Source organism: Furipterus horrens, unplaced genomic scaffold (assembly GCF_987537825.1).
Source record: "Furipterus horrens unplaced genomic scaffold, mFurHor1.1.pri manual_scaffold_3, whole genome shotgun sequence".
Classification (NCBI taxonomy): Eukaryota; Metazoa; Chordata; class Mammalia; order Chiroptera; family Furipteridae; genus Furipterus; species Furipterus horrens.
This window is the reverse complement of record NW_028327173.1, coordinates 179,698,013-179,713,433: the sequence shown is the minus strand read 5'-3', so window position 1 is coordinate 179,713,433 and position 15,421 is coordinate 179,698,013. Positions and strand designations below refer to the sequence as shown.

Sequence of the window (15,421 nt, the reverse complement as noted above, 5' to 3'; positions counted from 1 at the left end):
AGAATTGGGAGTAATAAATTATGTCAGGTTTTTATACCATTCAAAAAAACTACTTGGATTGTTTGCATCTCTGGTTAACTGACCATGCATGCCTGGTTTTTAAATATATTTTTCCGAAATATAAAGCAAATGCATTTCATTGTAGAAAATTTGGAAAACATAGAAAAACATAAAAGATACAAAAATACCACCACCCAGCATAACCAACTGTATACATACCACTGTATATTCTTGACTTTTTTCATGTGCATATGTATGTTTTATTCATTTACATTTTTCCCACAAATTGGAAGCATGCTATGTATATCATTTTGTATCCTTTTCTTTCCACTTGATATACTATTGTTGAGGATATTTTTTTGACATTCAGTAGAATTTATTTGTAATGACTGTATAATATTCCATTGTATGGATGTTCTTTTACATAAATCTTTTTCTCTTTGATTTTTATCTTTGAATAAAATCATAGGAAGGTCACAGGATGTATAGAGACAACTAGCTGTTGGAACTTTGACATACCCTTGAAAATACTAATTCATTCTCTGTCTCTCCCTGTGTGTGTGTGTGTATACTATATCATACACATATATATGCATATTTTGGTAACCCAGTAACATAATAATTATTCCGCTCATAGGCTATATAAAAGTCTTCACCTCTTCTTGTCTGTAACATGGGTATTACTGACTTTTATTTTCAAGTTTTAAAAATGGTTCATTCTGGCAGTATAAAAATTCTGTAAATACATGCATATTAAGAATGGTCTTATACTATTTCTCTCACTTTCAATATAGGATTCAGCCAGTACAATATGCTTATTTAATGTAGGTGGATATTCTCCCTGCTTTCTTCTAAAATAAAGAAATATATCTTATCTATACAGGTGATCTGTTCCACATGTTTGTAATCCTCTATATATGCCCAACTGACAGAGTGTTAGACAAGAAAGGATGTTTAATCTCTAGAAACAATACATTGCTAATACACTTATACAGGGAAATACATATATCTGGTGTATTCCTAGTTGCCATTGAGCAGATATGTTGAGGCTTCATACCTAAGAAGGCATATAGTTATCTTAGAAGAAAAAAAGGCTCTGTTCAGTAATTTCCAAGCATATTTTTGAAGAAGTTAATATATGGTAAAAATAAATGCAAGAGGCAAGAAAAATATCTATTCAAGATAGGGAAGAATTTATATTAAATAAGAATTAAAAATCCCAATCATAAAAGAAAGATTGATAAATTTGGATATAATAAGACTCAGAATTTCTGTTCATCAAATGACACTATAAAAAGAATGGAAGGCAAGATGATTTAGAACTTCCAGAAGACTAGTTTCCAAAAATGTATAAAGAATTTACAGAAACCAAGAAAAAGACAAATGATCCAATTGGAAATATGTACAAAATACACAGATAGGCACTTCAAACAGAGAAACTTTTGTGGCAGATAAACATCTGAAAAGTTGCTCAGCAAATCAGGAAATTAAAAAATAAAATTACAATGAGATATCATTACATACCCACCATTTTAGTAAAATTCTGAAAGTCTGACAATACTAAGTGTTGATGAGAATGTAGGGCAATAGGAACTCATTAGGAACAACCATTTATAATTGATACCATATTAGGAACAACCATATATTGATACCACACCTAAATTATAATTGGAGCTAATAATTTTGCTGAAATTGAATGACTTCCTAGGGTAGCTAGCTGAGGATGGTCAGTTGCCACAACAAAAATTGGTAAACAGTTTGGAAACTAAACTTTGAAAATAGTTTAACATCTGGTAAAACGGAATATACACAAACCCTATACCCTGTAATTCCACTCATAGGTATATACCTAGAGAAATGCAAATATGTACACGCATATATATGTAAAAGAATATTTGTAATATCATTGTTTGTAATAGCCTCAAAGCAGAAATACCTCATGCTTATTCGCAGTAGAATGGATAGCTATATAGTGTTGTGTTTGGACAATGGAATACTTACATTAGTAAAGTAAGCAACTAAAGCAACTATATCTATGTGTAACAGTACAGATAAATCTCACTAGCATATGCTAAACAAAAGTAAGATAAAGATCACATATATTATTATTTCATCATGTAATACTTTAAAAGAGCAGAAGTAAACTCTGTTGCTTAGACGATATATAAAGCAAATCAAGGAAATGCTTATTACAGAAGTCAGGATAGTGGTTATATACAAGGAGAAGCATATGAAGAATATAGGGCCTTTTGGAATACAGCAGTCCCTCGCTATATCTCAGTTCACTTATCGCGGCCTCATTGCATCGCGGGATTTTTAAAATATTATATTTAATTATTTATTGGGGATTTTTCACTATATCGTGGGATTTTGCGGTACTGTATACGTATGTTGTTAAAGTTACATAGGTTTAAGAGTGTAGAATAAAGCCCTGGCTGCTGTGGCTCAGTGGATTGAGCGTCGGCCTGGGAGCCAAGTGTCACTGGTTCAATTCCCAGTCAGGGCACATGACTAGGTTGCACGTCAGGTCCCCAGTTGGAGGCGCGAGTGAGAGGCAACCACACAGTGATGTTTCTCTCCCTCTCTTTCTCCTTTCCCCTCTCTCTAAATAAACAAACAAACAAATTATTTTTAAAAAAGAGTGTAGAATAAATGTGAGGTTTCTATTTCGCAGGGGGGTCTGGAACATAATACCTGCAATAAGTGAGGGAATACTGTAGTTGTAATTTTCTGTTTCTTACCTGGGTGATTGTTACATGGGTATTCTTGTTATAATTTTAACTGTTCATGTAAGTTTTATTCTCTATGTATTGAGTTAAGTTACATGAAATTGCCATTTTGTAGGTCAAAAACAGTTCAATATTGGCAATTTCATATGGTCTGACTAACATGTTTTACTTCCAATTAAATTGCGAAGAGAAAATTTAGTTTTTTCTCATATAACAAACAGATGCTGAATGCGGAAATAAAGGGACAGTAAGACAATTGAAAGAATCAAAATGCACTTCACAAGTAAGTCAAATGTTTAGTTTCTCATTCTCAGCAAAACATTCCAATTTAAAATAGCTCTGTTTACATTTTAATTTCAGATTTAATATAATGAAGATTATGTGAGGTGTAGATAGATGTTAATTAGCTTAGTAATCAAGTTGCTATGATGTTACAGAATCTATTCCTTAGAGAAGTTTTAGGTTGAAAAATTAAGCTACAAAAAGTTTACATGAAAATACACAGTTATCAATAATTGAATATATATTTGTGTATATACATATATGTATATATGTATGTGTATATATATCAAAACTAAATCATAACTGAAGAAAACAATTTTGTTTGGTAATATTGAACAATTCAAGACCAGTAGTTACCATAAAAATATCTTCAGAATATTTTTTAATAATAGAAATCTTTAATGATGATATGTGTAGACAATGTATACCAACTTCACCATACTAGAGGTTAAAACAAGAGAAACAAATTGGCAGTTACAAAACAGTTACAGGGAAGTAAGTAAAGCATAGGAAATATAGTCAAAAATATTGCAGTAACTATATATGGTACCAGTTGGCCAGTTGGGATACTGGAAATATTGTGGGAAATACTAGTATATGATTGTCTAACCACCGGAAACCAATATGTAAAAAAAATAAAGAATAATTAAAAATCAAATATAACAAAAGGAACATTGTAGTAGTATTTTGCTGTAAAGAAATACAGGTAAAAAGTACATTAAAATTTTTTTGGTGAAATGATTCAAACTGTTTCTGTAATGAGATTTAGTATAACAAACATTTTAAAAACCACATTGGTAGCAATACGAAATAATATGAAGGAAAATCAGTTATTCAAGTGCTCAATCTTTGCAGAGAAAGTAGTATAATGGATATATAGGGGCAAAAAATGCAAAGAACATAACCAATGAAAGCAAGATTGCTTAGAAATAAATAACTTCTCCCTTTCAAGGAGATAATCATATGCAATTCCTGACCCAGAGCATGATGTGGAAATTTTAAAAGAAAAGTTATTCCTAACCATTTTTCTTCTGGTTGTTGTTTACTTTTTCAGGTAGGAGTAGGAGAGGTGGAGCTGGAAAGAAAAGAAAAGTTAGAAATTAAAAATATTTTCTGTTTTTTTGACAGATATATTTTGGTATCACTTTCATCAAGTATTCTTATTTTACTTATTTTGCCTAGGAAATGATAACATCGTACGTTAATATGGTATTTTCCACCTCACACATTATATATATATATGCATTAACTAATGCAATAACATTCATTTTTATAGTTTCTGTTACTTTGAATTTGCAGGTTACATATGAAGAACATTTTGGGAAACCGATAGATAATAATGATGAAGTAGAAGAAATGGCTGAGAATTTTTCACGAACTCCTGAAATTCCGTCATTTTTAAGAACTTCTGAATCTGTGAAAACACCTGAATCTTTGGAGAAATTACTGTTTCCTAAAACTCCCCCATTTGAAATGTAGGATTTTAATTAATAATTATAATTAAAGAATATATGTATTGAGTTATATAAATAATTGATAGGAATAATAAAATGCCCAGTACCTTTAAAAAGCTTTTATTATGGAATATTTTCTATATACAAAGGAGATAGATACTCGTGTAATGAACCTATGTACATACCCTATTTGAACAATTATTCAATTATTAACATTCTGCCATTCTTGTTTCATATATCCTGTTCCCCATTTTTCCTACAGCATAGTTAAAGATGGCACAGATCCTGAGTACCTACCTAGTGCAATAGTTTATATATTTAAGATTTTCCAAAGGATAAAAAAAAAATACTATGGAAAAATGTTAAATGCCAAGCTAAAAAGCTACTATCCCATGTGGTAGATTGGACATTATCGACTAATCTTCCAGCAGTCATTTTTCCTTCCATTGTAGTGTCTAAAGCAAGAATTGCTTTTCTATTAAGTAACTTAAGTAGGCATAAATATTTCTAAAATGATTATTTAACTTTGGAAACTACAGATTTGTAGTTTGCAGCCAAGAAAATAGTGCTCCATTTTGACCCTTTTGTTTAGTTCATTCCCCTTCTTAATGCTGACCCCTGAGGTTTATCTAGAACATATGCTAAACAGATTTCACTTTATTAGGAATCTCTCACCTGTGTTCTACTGCTATATTTTAAATTGCTAATAAGAGTTTTATATATATGAATGTAATGCTGTTGACTCAAACATAGCATGTTCAAAGTGGAACTCATCATTAATCTGAAAATTGTAAAAGAATGTGGCAGTCATATTCTAAAACCTCTTTTTATGGATGAGAAAATTGATCTATTAAGTGACTCTAATGGTCATGGAGGTAGTTAGGGAAGTTATTGTCAGGCTTCTGTGATATTTAACAAACAATAGCATTGTGTCTGAATTTATAAACATTGCTAATTTAAGTCTCAACAACTTTATGAGATATAAGTACCTTACAATTCTTATAGATAAGGAAACAGAATTCCAGATGGTACAACTCAATAGTATTAGAGTTGAGATCAAACCCAGGCAGTTTTGCCTCCAGAATCCATGCTTTTAATCACTGTGTTATATACTGTCTTGTCTAATTATTTTTTCCAAATCATTTCATTTTTTAACTCCCTTATTCAATAATCTGTAATGACTGGCTTCTCATCAAGACTAAAATTTTGTGACTGCCTCTCAAGACCTATAGAATCAGTTAAGAGTCTGGACTTTGAATCTGGTTTGCAGCATTCAAATCCCAACTCTAGCACTTATATTCTTTTAAACAAATCATTTACTTTTCTATGCATTAAAAGCCTCTTCTGTAAAATGGAAGTGATAATTATAGTGCCTATTTCATAGGATTATTTTAATAAAGTTAGTGGTGATGGAAATACCTAGAATAGATCCTGATAGGGTATTCTCAGTAGGAATTAATTATTTTCATTCCACAATTAATTACTCTACTTTATTTAACATTATTCTCCACCTAAACCATCTTTTTCTCCATAGATTTGTCACATCAATAGCTACCTTCTCCCTTTCCCTACTGTGTCAATTTGTACCTCTATGCCAGCGATTTTCAACTTCGGTGCTGCAATAATTTTTAAAACGTGCAATACCTGATTATTTAGTCAGGGGCACTGAACTTTTTTCCCCTTACATTGTCAAATAAAAAAATGACAAAAGCCAACACAATAGCCATCTGGTGTGAAAGAATCAAAATTCTACCTATTTTTTGTCAGATGGGAAAAAATGTATTTTTGGTGTGTTGAATTTTAGTATGTAATTTGTTGAATTTTAGTATGTAATTTGTTTATGTGTGCCATAAGATGAAAAATGTTGAAAATTGCTGCTCTATGCCATTTCTTATGGTACTTACCAGTTTGCAATATTTAGTGATATATATTTTTTAACATTTTGATGATTACTTATTTCTCTGTAACAGAAACAGAAATACAATGCCTGAAGATCAAACACAAAAGGAATCCCCTGGGGTTTCTTTTCTTATGAGTTATACTTCTAGATCACCTGGATTGAATTTATTTGATTCTTCTATATTTGATTCTGGAATCTCATCAGATAAGGTAATATGAGAAACTGAAGTTTTATTTCTAAAAAAATTGTACACTGGAATCTCAAGTAATTTTAATTCTTTAGTACCAAACTATCTTGGGGCACTGGCAGTTTTTTAAAAGATTCTGAATATTGATATTACAGCAAAGTTTACCCATTATCTTCTTGTTTTCAACTTCAGGCACCCCAACTTGACATCTGTTTTTAAAAACAGAATCTCAGAATAGGAATGATTTGAACTGCAGTTAAGGGCAATTTAAAAATTATTTTGGCTTTATAGTTCATGTGTTTAACTTCTAAACAAGTTTTCCATATTCTTAGTGTAAAAACTCTAGGTTATTAGTTGGTCTTTTCATCTACATGTGTGATATATAGCAACATTAGCATTAGTTAATTTTAAAAGGCCTAAAGAATTTCCATCTAATAGTGATTTCTCCTGTTCAGTGATAGAAATCATGATATAGTACTTATTTCTGTATTTAGCAATTGAAACTGAAAATTAAGAATATTTGATTAGTAAAGAGAGCGTAGCGTAGTGGTTAAGACTATGTACTGAAGCCAGACTACTTGGGTGTATACTGGATGTGGGATTTTGGGTATGTAACTCTCTTTTTTATGTGTAAAATGGAAATAATAATTTTTACCATAGGGTTTGTGAATATCAAATGTGTTTATGTACATAAAACACTTAGAAAAGTTCTAACCACTTAATGCCATAAGTAGCAATGTAATATAATATAAATAATATATTGCTATTGCTCATTTAAATTAGTTACAGTTAACCAATTTTATGTGGATTCGAATATTTCTACATCTACCACATAATATTAAGTTGTTGAAATTATAAATTTATTGATGGATGATATAGTATTATTGTACGTTTTGTAGTGTTTTATGTCTTCAATGTCTATCTCAATTTTTATCTTAAATGCTTATTTCAAAAACAGGTACTTCCTAGAAGGCATGTACTGGCCATGAAAAATAGACTTTACTTACTTAATTTTCATTTACAATGTAACATAAATGCTAAATAAATGTATGTAAACTGGGCAGGAAACATGTACATTTGGATGAAGAAAAAATATATTGAAAAAATGATATCAAAAGATATATGAAATACCTCTGTAGGAAGAAAATATTGTAAATATATATTTCTTCCCCAAATAATTTATAAATGTAAATCAATTCTAATAGGCGTCCCAGGAAGCTGATTTATCTTTAATTTTTTTGCTTTGATCTTGTAGTGGTGGGGTTGGGGAACGAGATTGGCAAATAATTGCTAAGCTTATCAAAAAATAAGATTGGTAATAAATTAAAATGGAATTCTAAAAAAACATTTAACCCAGAAGAAGGCAGAGAAAGAACAGTGTAACAAGATACATAGCTAATAAACAGAAAACAAATAGTAAAATGTTTAAGGAAAATATGAAATTTTAACATAATTACATTCACTATAAATGGTCTGAACACTTTATTAAAAGACAGAGATTATAAGAATGAATAAAAAGCAATGCCCAACTATAAGTTATCTATAAGATAGCACTTTAAATATACAAAGACAGGTTGAAAATAAATGAATGGGAAAAGATATATCATGAAAAATCTAAGCAAAGGAAAGTCACAATGGCTATACTAATATCATTTTAGGTAATCTTCAAGACAAAGAATATTGACAGAGATAAAGAGGGGTATTTCATAAGAATAAAAGGGTCAATTCTTAAGGAAGATATAACAGTCACAAATGTGTGCATGCTTAAAAGCAGATTCAAAATACAGAACAAAAATTGACAAAATTAAGGCAGGTTTTTTAACATTCCCCCTCAGGAATTACTAGAATTAGACAACAGTCAATAAATATCTTTTATAAAAGCTGAACAAGCATTGACCCCCTTGACTTAATTTATGGTTACAGAACACTATATCCAGCAACTATAGCATATATATTCTTTTCAAGTGCTGATGGTGCGTTCACCAAGACAGAACATAACCTGGGCGATAAAATAAGTCTTAATAAATTTACAAGGTCTGAAATCATACAGAGTATATTCTCAGACCACAATAGTTAAATTAGAAATCAATAGCAAGCTATTAGGAAAATCCTAAATATTTAGCTTATGTATCAAAGAAGAAATCAGGAGAAAAATTAGGAAAATATTGAAATAAAGGATTATGAACATTCAGTATATAAAAAATTGTGGAATGCTGCCAAAACCAGAGCAAAATGGTCACTTTAGTTAATAATTTTAATAATTTTAATAATTAAATAGGTAGAAAAAAAGAGTGGTCTAAAATTAGTGACCTAAGGTTCCACCTTGAAAAGCTAGAAAAAGGAACAAAGTAAACCTAAGTAAATAGAATGAAAAAATAAGAAAGATCGGAGAAATCAAAACTAGAAAACAAATACAGAAAATTAACAAAGCCAGAGTTTGTTTGTTTTTTTATACTCACCCAAGGATATGCTTATTGATTTTAGTGAAAGGGGGAGAGGGGGGACATCAATGTGAGAGAGAAACATCGGTCAGTTGCCTCTCGAACATGCCCAGACTAGGGGACTGAACTTGCAACCCAGGCATGTGCCCTGATCAGAAATCAAACCTGTGACCTTTCAGTTTACCAGATGATGCTCCAACCAAGTGAGCCACACTAACCAGGGCCCAAAGTTGGTTCTTTGAAAAATATTAACAAAATTCATAAACTCCTTACTAGACTGACAGAAAGATAAGACAATTTACCTACATTAGGAACGAAAAAGAGAATACCATAATAATAAGAGAATAACATGAAATAGAACACTGCTGAGGGTAACGTCACTTTTTAACATAATAAAATTCCTATAAACCTAGAACAATCAAAATAGTATGATAATGGGTCAAGGTTTGATAGATTCATCAATGGTATGGGCTAGAAAATCATGAAACAAAAGAATTTAGATGTGATAAGTATGAAATCACAGAAGAGCAGGAATAAATTGAGCACTCATCTTACATTGTACAGCAGAAGTTATAGATTCATTAAATAAAAAAGTGCTTACACATAAAATTTTTCAGAGGGAATGTAGATGAATACCAGATTTTAAGAGGAGGAAGGATTCTCTAAGTACAAAAACAATGGAGGAAGAGCCCAAAGAAAAATTTTAAAGTTTGGACCTAGTTGCATACAAATTTTTATATGTTAAAAACTTTAAAGGTAAAATGAAACTGTGATATTAAATGTTTGTAATAGTATGACAAAGAATTAATGTTTAATATGTAAAGAGCTTATATCTACCAATGAAAAAAACTACTGCCTCAATAGAGATGTGGACAAAATCCATATAGTAAATAGATAATTCACTGAAAAATAAATTCAAATGATTTATAAGATCTCTGGGGAAAATATAGCTTTCCTTAATTGTCAAAGAAATGTAAATAAATCTGTGCACTAACAGTATTCAGGTGTGTTTTGTATTAGAAAAAGATATGGAATCAAATATCCAAAATAAAAGAATGATTGAAACTGTATGGTATGTCAATATGGAGGAATATTAAAATGCCATAAAAAGAATCAGGTTTTGAAAGAATGATGACATAAAAATGCTCATAGTGCAATATTAAGATTAAAAACAAAACAAAACAGAAAACTATGTTGTCATGATTCCCTTTCTTCAAAGCCTATTTTACAGAGAAAACAGGCTTTGCTAGCAAAACTTGATCTGAAGTGACATGAAGCTATCATATTTTTATAGGCAGAAAAACAATACTAAGAACCTGATTTGTAAAAAACTTTCAGAATAAAATAAAAGTTAACTAGAATTTTAGGTTATATTAATATTCCAAAGTAGAAACTCCCTTTGTAAAATACATGTTACCTAGTAATATTTTATCTATTGCCAGAATCTAATCAATAAGCCTTATTTTAATATAAGTAAATGATAGATTTTGAAGATCGATCTTTAAGTACAATAGTGTACTATATAGAATGTTGCCATTTTAACTACTGTAATTATGCTTATTGGAAGAACCAGGTGTTAGATTCAAATATAAATGCTATGTATACTGTTCTACTGATTTCATGAGTAATGTTTAATGGAAATTATTTTTCAGTTTAATGAACACTGTTCTGCAGAAAATTTAAATCCTCACTCATCACAACAAGAAGTTGGTAAGTGATTTGTAGTTTGCATCTATATTCATGATGGATATTAGTCTGTACTTTACTTTTCTGGTATTGTCCTTTTCTAGATTTCGTATCAAGGTAATGTTGGCCTTACAAAACAAGTTTGGGAGTGTTCCTGCCTCTTTGATTTTTTGGAAGTTTTGCCAGGGTTGACATAAATTCATCTTTAAATGTTTCCTAAAATTTACCAGTGAAGCCATCTGACCTTATTTCTGATTGTTTTATTGATATCTCTTTATAGTTAAGATATCTGTTGGTATTAAAAACTCATTATATTTGATAAGTGAAATAAGTCAGAAAAAGACTTATTTACCATATGATTTCACCTTTATATGAAATCTAAAAAACAAAATAACAAACAAAAGAAGCTCATAGATATGGAGAACAAACTGATGGTTGCCAGATGGGAGGAGGGTTGAGGAGCTAGGTGAAAAGGTGAAGGGATTGAGAAGTACAGATTGGTAGTTGTAAAACAGTCACAGGGATATAAAGTACAGCACAAAGAATACAGTCAGTCGTCGTCATCGGCAGCCGTCCGTCTCGAGAGACGATGGTGTAGCTTCTCAAGAGTCCATCTGCACCGCCGAGAATGGCTGTGCAGTCCGACTCGGGAGTGACATGGTATCTGTCTCCTCCCGTGTTGAATCGACATCTTGCGATGACGCTGAAGCTACAGAGCCTGGGCAGGGTGATATGGAGGGTCTGCTGTTGCCCATGCAGCAGACCCCCCCTCTCTTCGCAGCTGAAGGGTCCAAGGGAAAGACGGAGTCAATACAGCTTGGCTTCAGGTGCGCCGCAGGAGTTGCCGGTGTTGACTACAACGTCAAACCGCCTTAGGGACTCCGGCTCCGGATTTTCTGTCGGGGTTTACTCCCTTAGCCTTTCCCCTGAAGAGGTATGCCGCAAGGCAGCGGAGGTTTTTTGGAGTCAGAGTTTTCCTTCTCTGATGTACCCTGACTGGAAGATCGAACCAGCGACACTTAGCTCGCAGGCCGACGCTCAGGCCGACGCTCAATCCACTGAGCTAAACCAGCCAGGGCTAATACAGTCAGTAATATTGTACTAACTATGTATGGTGTCAGGTGAAAGCAAGAGATATCAGGATGATTACTTTCTAAGTTATGTAAATGTCTAATCACTGTGCTGAACACCTAAAACTAATATAATATTGAATGTCAACTGTAATTGAAAAAACTTTTAATTAAAACAAAAAAAAACTCAGAGTATCTGAAATCAAACTTATTCTCTGATCTACCATTATTCTAGTTGCCAAGACTTAGAACATCAATGATATTTTAACTCTGTCTATGTCTGTGAACTGCATTCAGCTTAGTCATCAAGTTTATTAATTCTCTCTGAAATGTTTATTTCCATTCTTTTCTATTTTCATTGAAATCATATTTCAAACTCTTATTACCATTCACTTGGGCTATTGCAGTAACATTGTAATTAGTGTTTTTATCCTTTCTCTTTACCTATAGATCACAGTCCAATGAATCTTCCTTTGCATAGTGTTGATCACCTCACTTCCTAGTTAAATACATTTAGTGACTTCCTATGGTGTATCAACTTATGCTCCTTCTTTCCTAACCTAGCTCCAACATACTGTTTTTTATAAGAGTAATCTGTACTTTGTCCAGACTGAAGAACTCATTGCAAAGCAAACATGTCTACACTTTGTTCTTCCTGATATCCTCAACTTCATCTCTTTCTAACCATGTTTTCAAGACCCAGATTTCTTCCATAAAAATCTTTCATTTTCCTCTTCAACCTTCTATTCTAAAAAGATCTCTCCTTCACTTTTCTGAAAATTATTCTTTTTAAAATATTTTTTTACCCTCTACCACCTGTCATTATTTATCAAGGTCTGTCCAAAAATGTTCAGCCATTGTTAACATAACAAGAATAGTTTGTACAACATCAATGTAATCTGGCATCAAGGAGAACAGACTGGAATGTGCATGCATGAACAATGACAACTTCACTGTACTAGTCAGTAGTACAGTATTCCCTCACTTATCGTGGGTATTACGTTCCAGACCCCTCCCCCCCTGTGAAGTAGGAACCTTACATTTATTCTACACTCTTAAACTTACGTAACTTTAACAACATACGTATACAGTACAGCAAAATCCCATGATATAGCAAAAAATTCATGATAAATAATTAAATATAATATTTTTTAAAATCCCGCAATACAGTGAGGCTGCAATAAGTGAACCGCGATATAGCGAGGGACAACCGTACACGCTATTGAGTGAGCATGTATACTGTGTGGCTGTTGCATTCAAAATGAGCAAGTAAGCCCTGGCTACTGTGGCTCAGTGGATTGAGCATCAGCCTGCAAGCCAAGTGTTGCTGGTTCGATTCCCAGTCAGGGCACATGACTAGGTTGCACATCAGGTCCCCAGTTGGGGGCGCGAGTAAGAGGCAACCACATAGTGATGTTTCTCTCCCTCTCTTTCTCCTTTTCCCTCTCTCTAAAAATAAAATAAACAAATAATTTTTTTTAAAAATGAGCAAGTAGAGCAAGAAATCTGCATCGAATTTTGCATTAGGCTTGAACAATCCTCCAGGGAAACGTTTCAGATGGTTCAGAAGGTTTTCAGGGACAAATCAATGAGTGCAGCACAAATAAAAGTGTGGCACAAACATGTCAAAGATGATCGAGAATCTGTTGAAAGTGATCCATGCCTAGAAGGGCTGCAACAAGCAGATCACTTGAGAGTGTTGAACGTGTAGGGGCTGCAATCAACAAAAATTGGAAACTGACAGTGCGAGAACTAGAAGCTGATCTGGGGGTTCCAAAAACTACTGTGTCTGAGATTTTGTTGCAGGATTTTGGCATGAAACATGTCATGGCAAAATTGGTTCTGCAGCTTTTGTTACCAGAGCAGAAGGAATATCATGCTGCAGTTTCTAATGACTTAATTCAAACTGCTACCAATGATGCTGGGAGAACTGTGTGAGGTCCCAAGGTGCCTACTTCAAAGGGGACTGAGGCATCATTGTCCTATGTACAATGTTTCTTGTATCTTGTATCTTCTTCCAAAAATGCCTCTATTTTTCATATTACATGGCTGGATACTTTCTGGACAGGCCTTGTATATAAAATCTCTTCTAATCACAGGTTATTTGAAATCATGTTTACTTCAATGGAAAATAAAGTGAGAAAGGGGGAGAGCAAGTACTCAAGTATTTGTAATCAATCCATTCACCCTACTGCTGGTTGGCTCAGATTTATTTAGGGTGAAATAACAGATGTTAAAAACTATATGAAATTTTAAGTTGCATAAGGTGAATTGTTTTGCTTAATATACTCATTCAATTGGTTCTTTATGGAAAAATATAGGTGCTTTAAAAAACATGTTTCAAGTAAGTCTTTAGATTACTGTACATTTAAGTTAACAATTAAAATTATAATAAAGGTATTGAAAATATATTCTTAAATAATAAAATGAATGAAAAACAGTATTTTTCCTTAGCAATTCTGGGACTCATCAACCAAATAATTTTTTATGTAAAGTTGATTTTTAAAATTCTTTTTAAAACTATAGCACCCTTTTCACTGTTCTGTCAATTTCCTGGAACAATGTCATGAACAGTAATTGTAGTTATTCATTAAATAATAGTTGAATAATTTTGACTTATGCCATGTCTCTTAGATCCACTATTTCTTTCTCTGTTCCCTTTGCTTGATTGTAGGTAAGGCAAGCTTTCATCCTTTTTTTTCTGTTATTCCATCTTCTAGATGCTTTCCTGCTCCCATCTTTCTATATGTTCTCTTCTGAATAACCCTTCTGTAAAGAAGTACAAATCCAGTCATATCTCTGCTTGAAAATATTTAATGGCTTCCTGTTACCTACCAAACAAAGTCCAGATTCTATGTTTGGACACTCAGCAGTATTCCCAAGCTCACCTTCATTAATTCCCTTTTAATAACTCTTTATTATTCTCACTGGTCCTGACAAGGAGCATACCTGTTCCCAGTGCACACCTGTTTCTGTGCCTCTGTGCTGTGCTCTCCACTTGAGGTTTTGACCCCTCCTTCTACCTTAGATACTAGTTCTATCTATACTTGAGTTCAAAGTTAAAGTAGAATTTAAGTTTGAATCTGTATAACCTTTCATAGTACAAAGGACAAAAGAGGAGTACAGTTAAATATCTGCATGATAGATAAATGATCCAATGTTACTGTATTTATTGTATGCAATATACTATAATATAGTAGATTATACAAATTATGTAACATAAATAGCATGATATTGTATATATATTTTCTTCAGGAAACTTATTTGGGAAACCAGAAGGAGAAGATGCCTTTACATTCTCTTTTCCATCAGATTCTTCAACTCATACATTTGGAGCTGGAAAAGATGATTTTAGTTTTCCATTTTCATTTGAATAGGATCAAAACTCAACACCTTCTTCTGTAAAAGGTTTTTCATCTTCCTCACAAAATACAACTCAATTTACTTTTTTTGAACTAATTACTAATTTCTTGAATTATTTTACTGCTCTGTAATCCTCTAGGGCATAAATTTTCCTTATTAAAGTATGAAGACTACCTTTTTGTTGATTAAAGCAATAATGGGTTATCATAGTTCTATATTTGATTATATTATTTAAATATTGAAGGAAATTAAGCCTACGTCATTTAATTTCATTTTTTCTGTGGTATTAGCTATTATTATCATTATTTT

General features: G+C 32.2%; 1 protein-coding gene across 1 annotated transcript in view; it reads left to right on the top strand.

Annotated features, from left to right (window-relative positions):
- Nucleotides 1-15,179, top strand: part of CUNH14orf39 (chromosome unknown C14orf39 homolog) — a 52,938-nt gene extending 37,759 nt beyond the window's left edge. The window contains exons 13-17 of the mRNA XM_090272066.1: nucleotides 2,951-3,012; nucleotides 4,311-4,486; nucleotides 6,436-6,574; nucleotides 10,646-10,703; nucleotides 15,005-15,179. Coding sequence (XP_090128192.1) covers nucleotides 2,951-3,012; nucleotides 4,311-4,486; nucleotides 6,436-6,574; nucleotides 10,646-10,703; nucleotides 15,005-15,126 — 557 coding nt within the window. The 3' untranslated portion in view covers nucleotides 15,127-15,179. The remainder of the gene's footprint in view (nucleotides 1-2,950; nucleotides 3,013-4,310; nucleotides 4,487-6,435; nucleotides 6,575-10,645; nucleotides 10,704-15,004) is intronic.
- The last annotated feature ends 242 nt before the right edge of the window (nucleotides 15,180-15,421 follow it).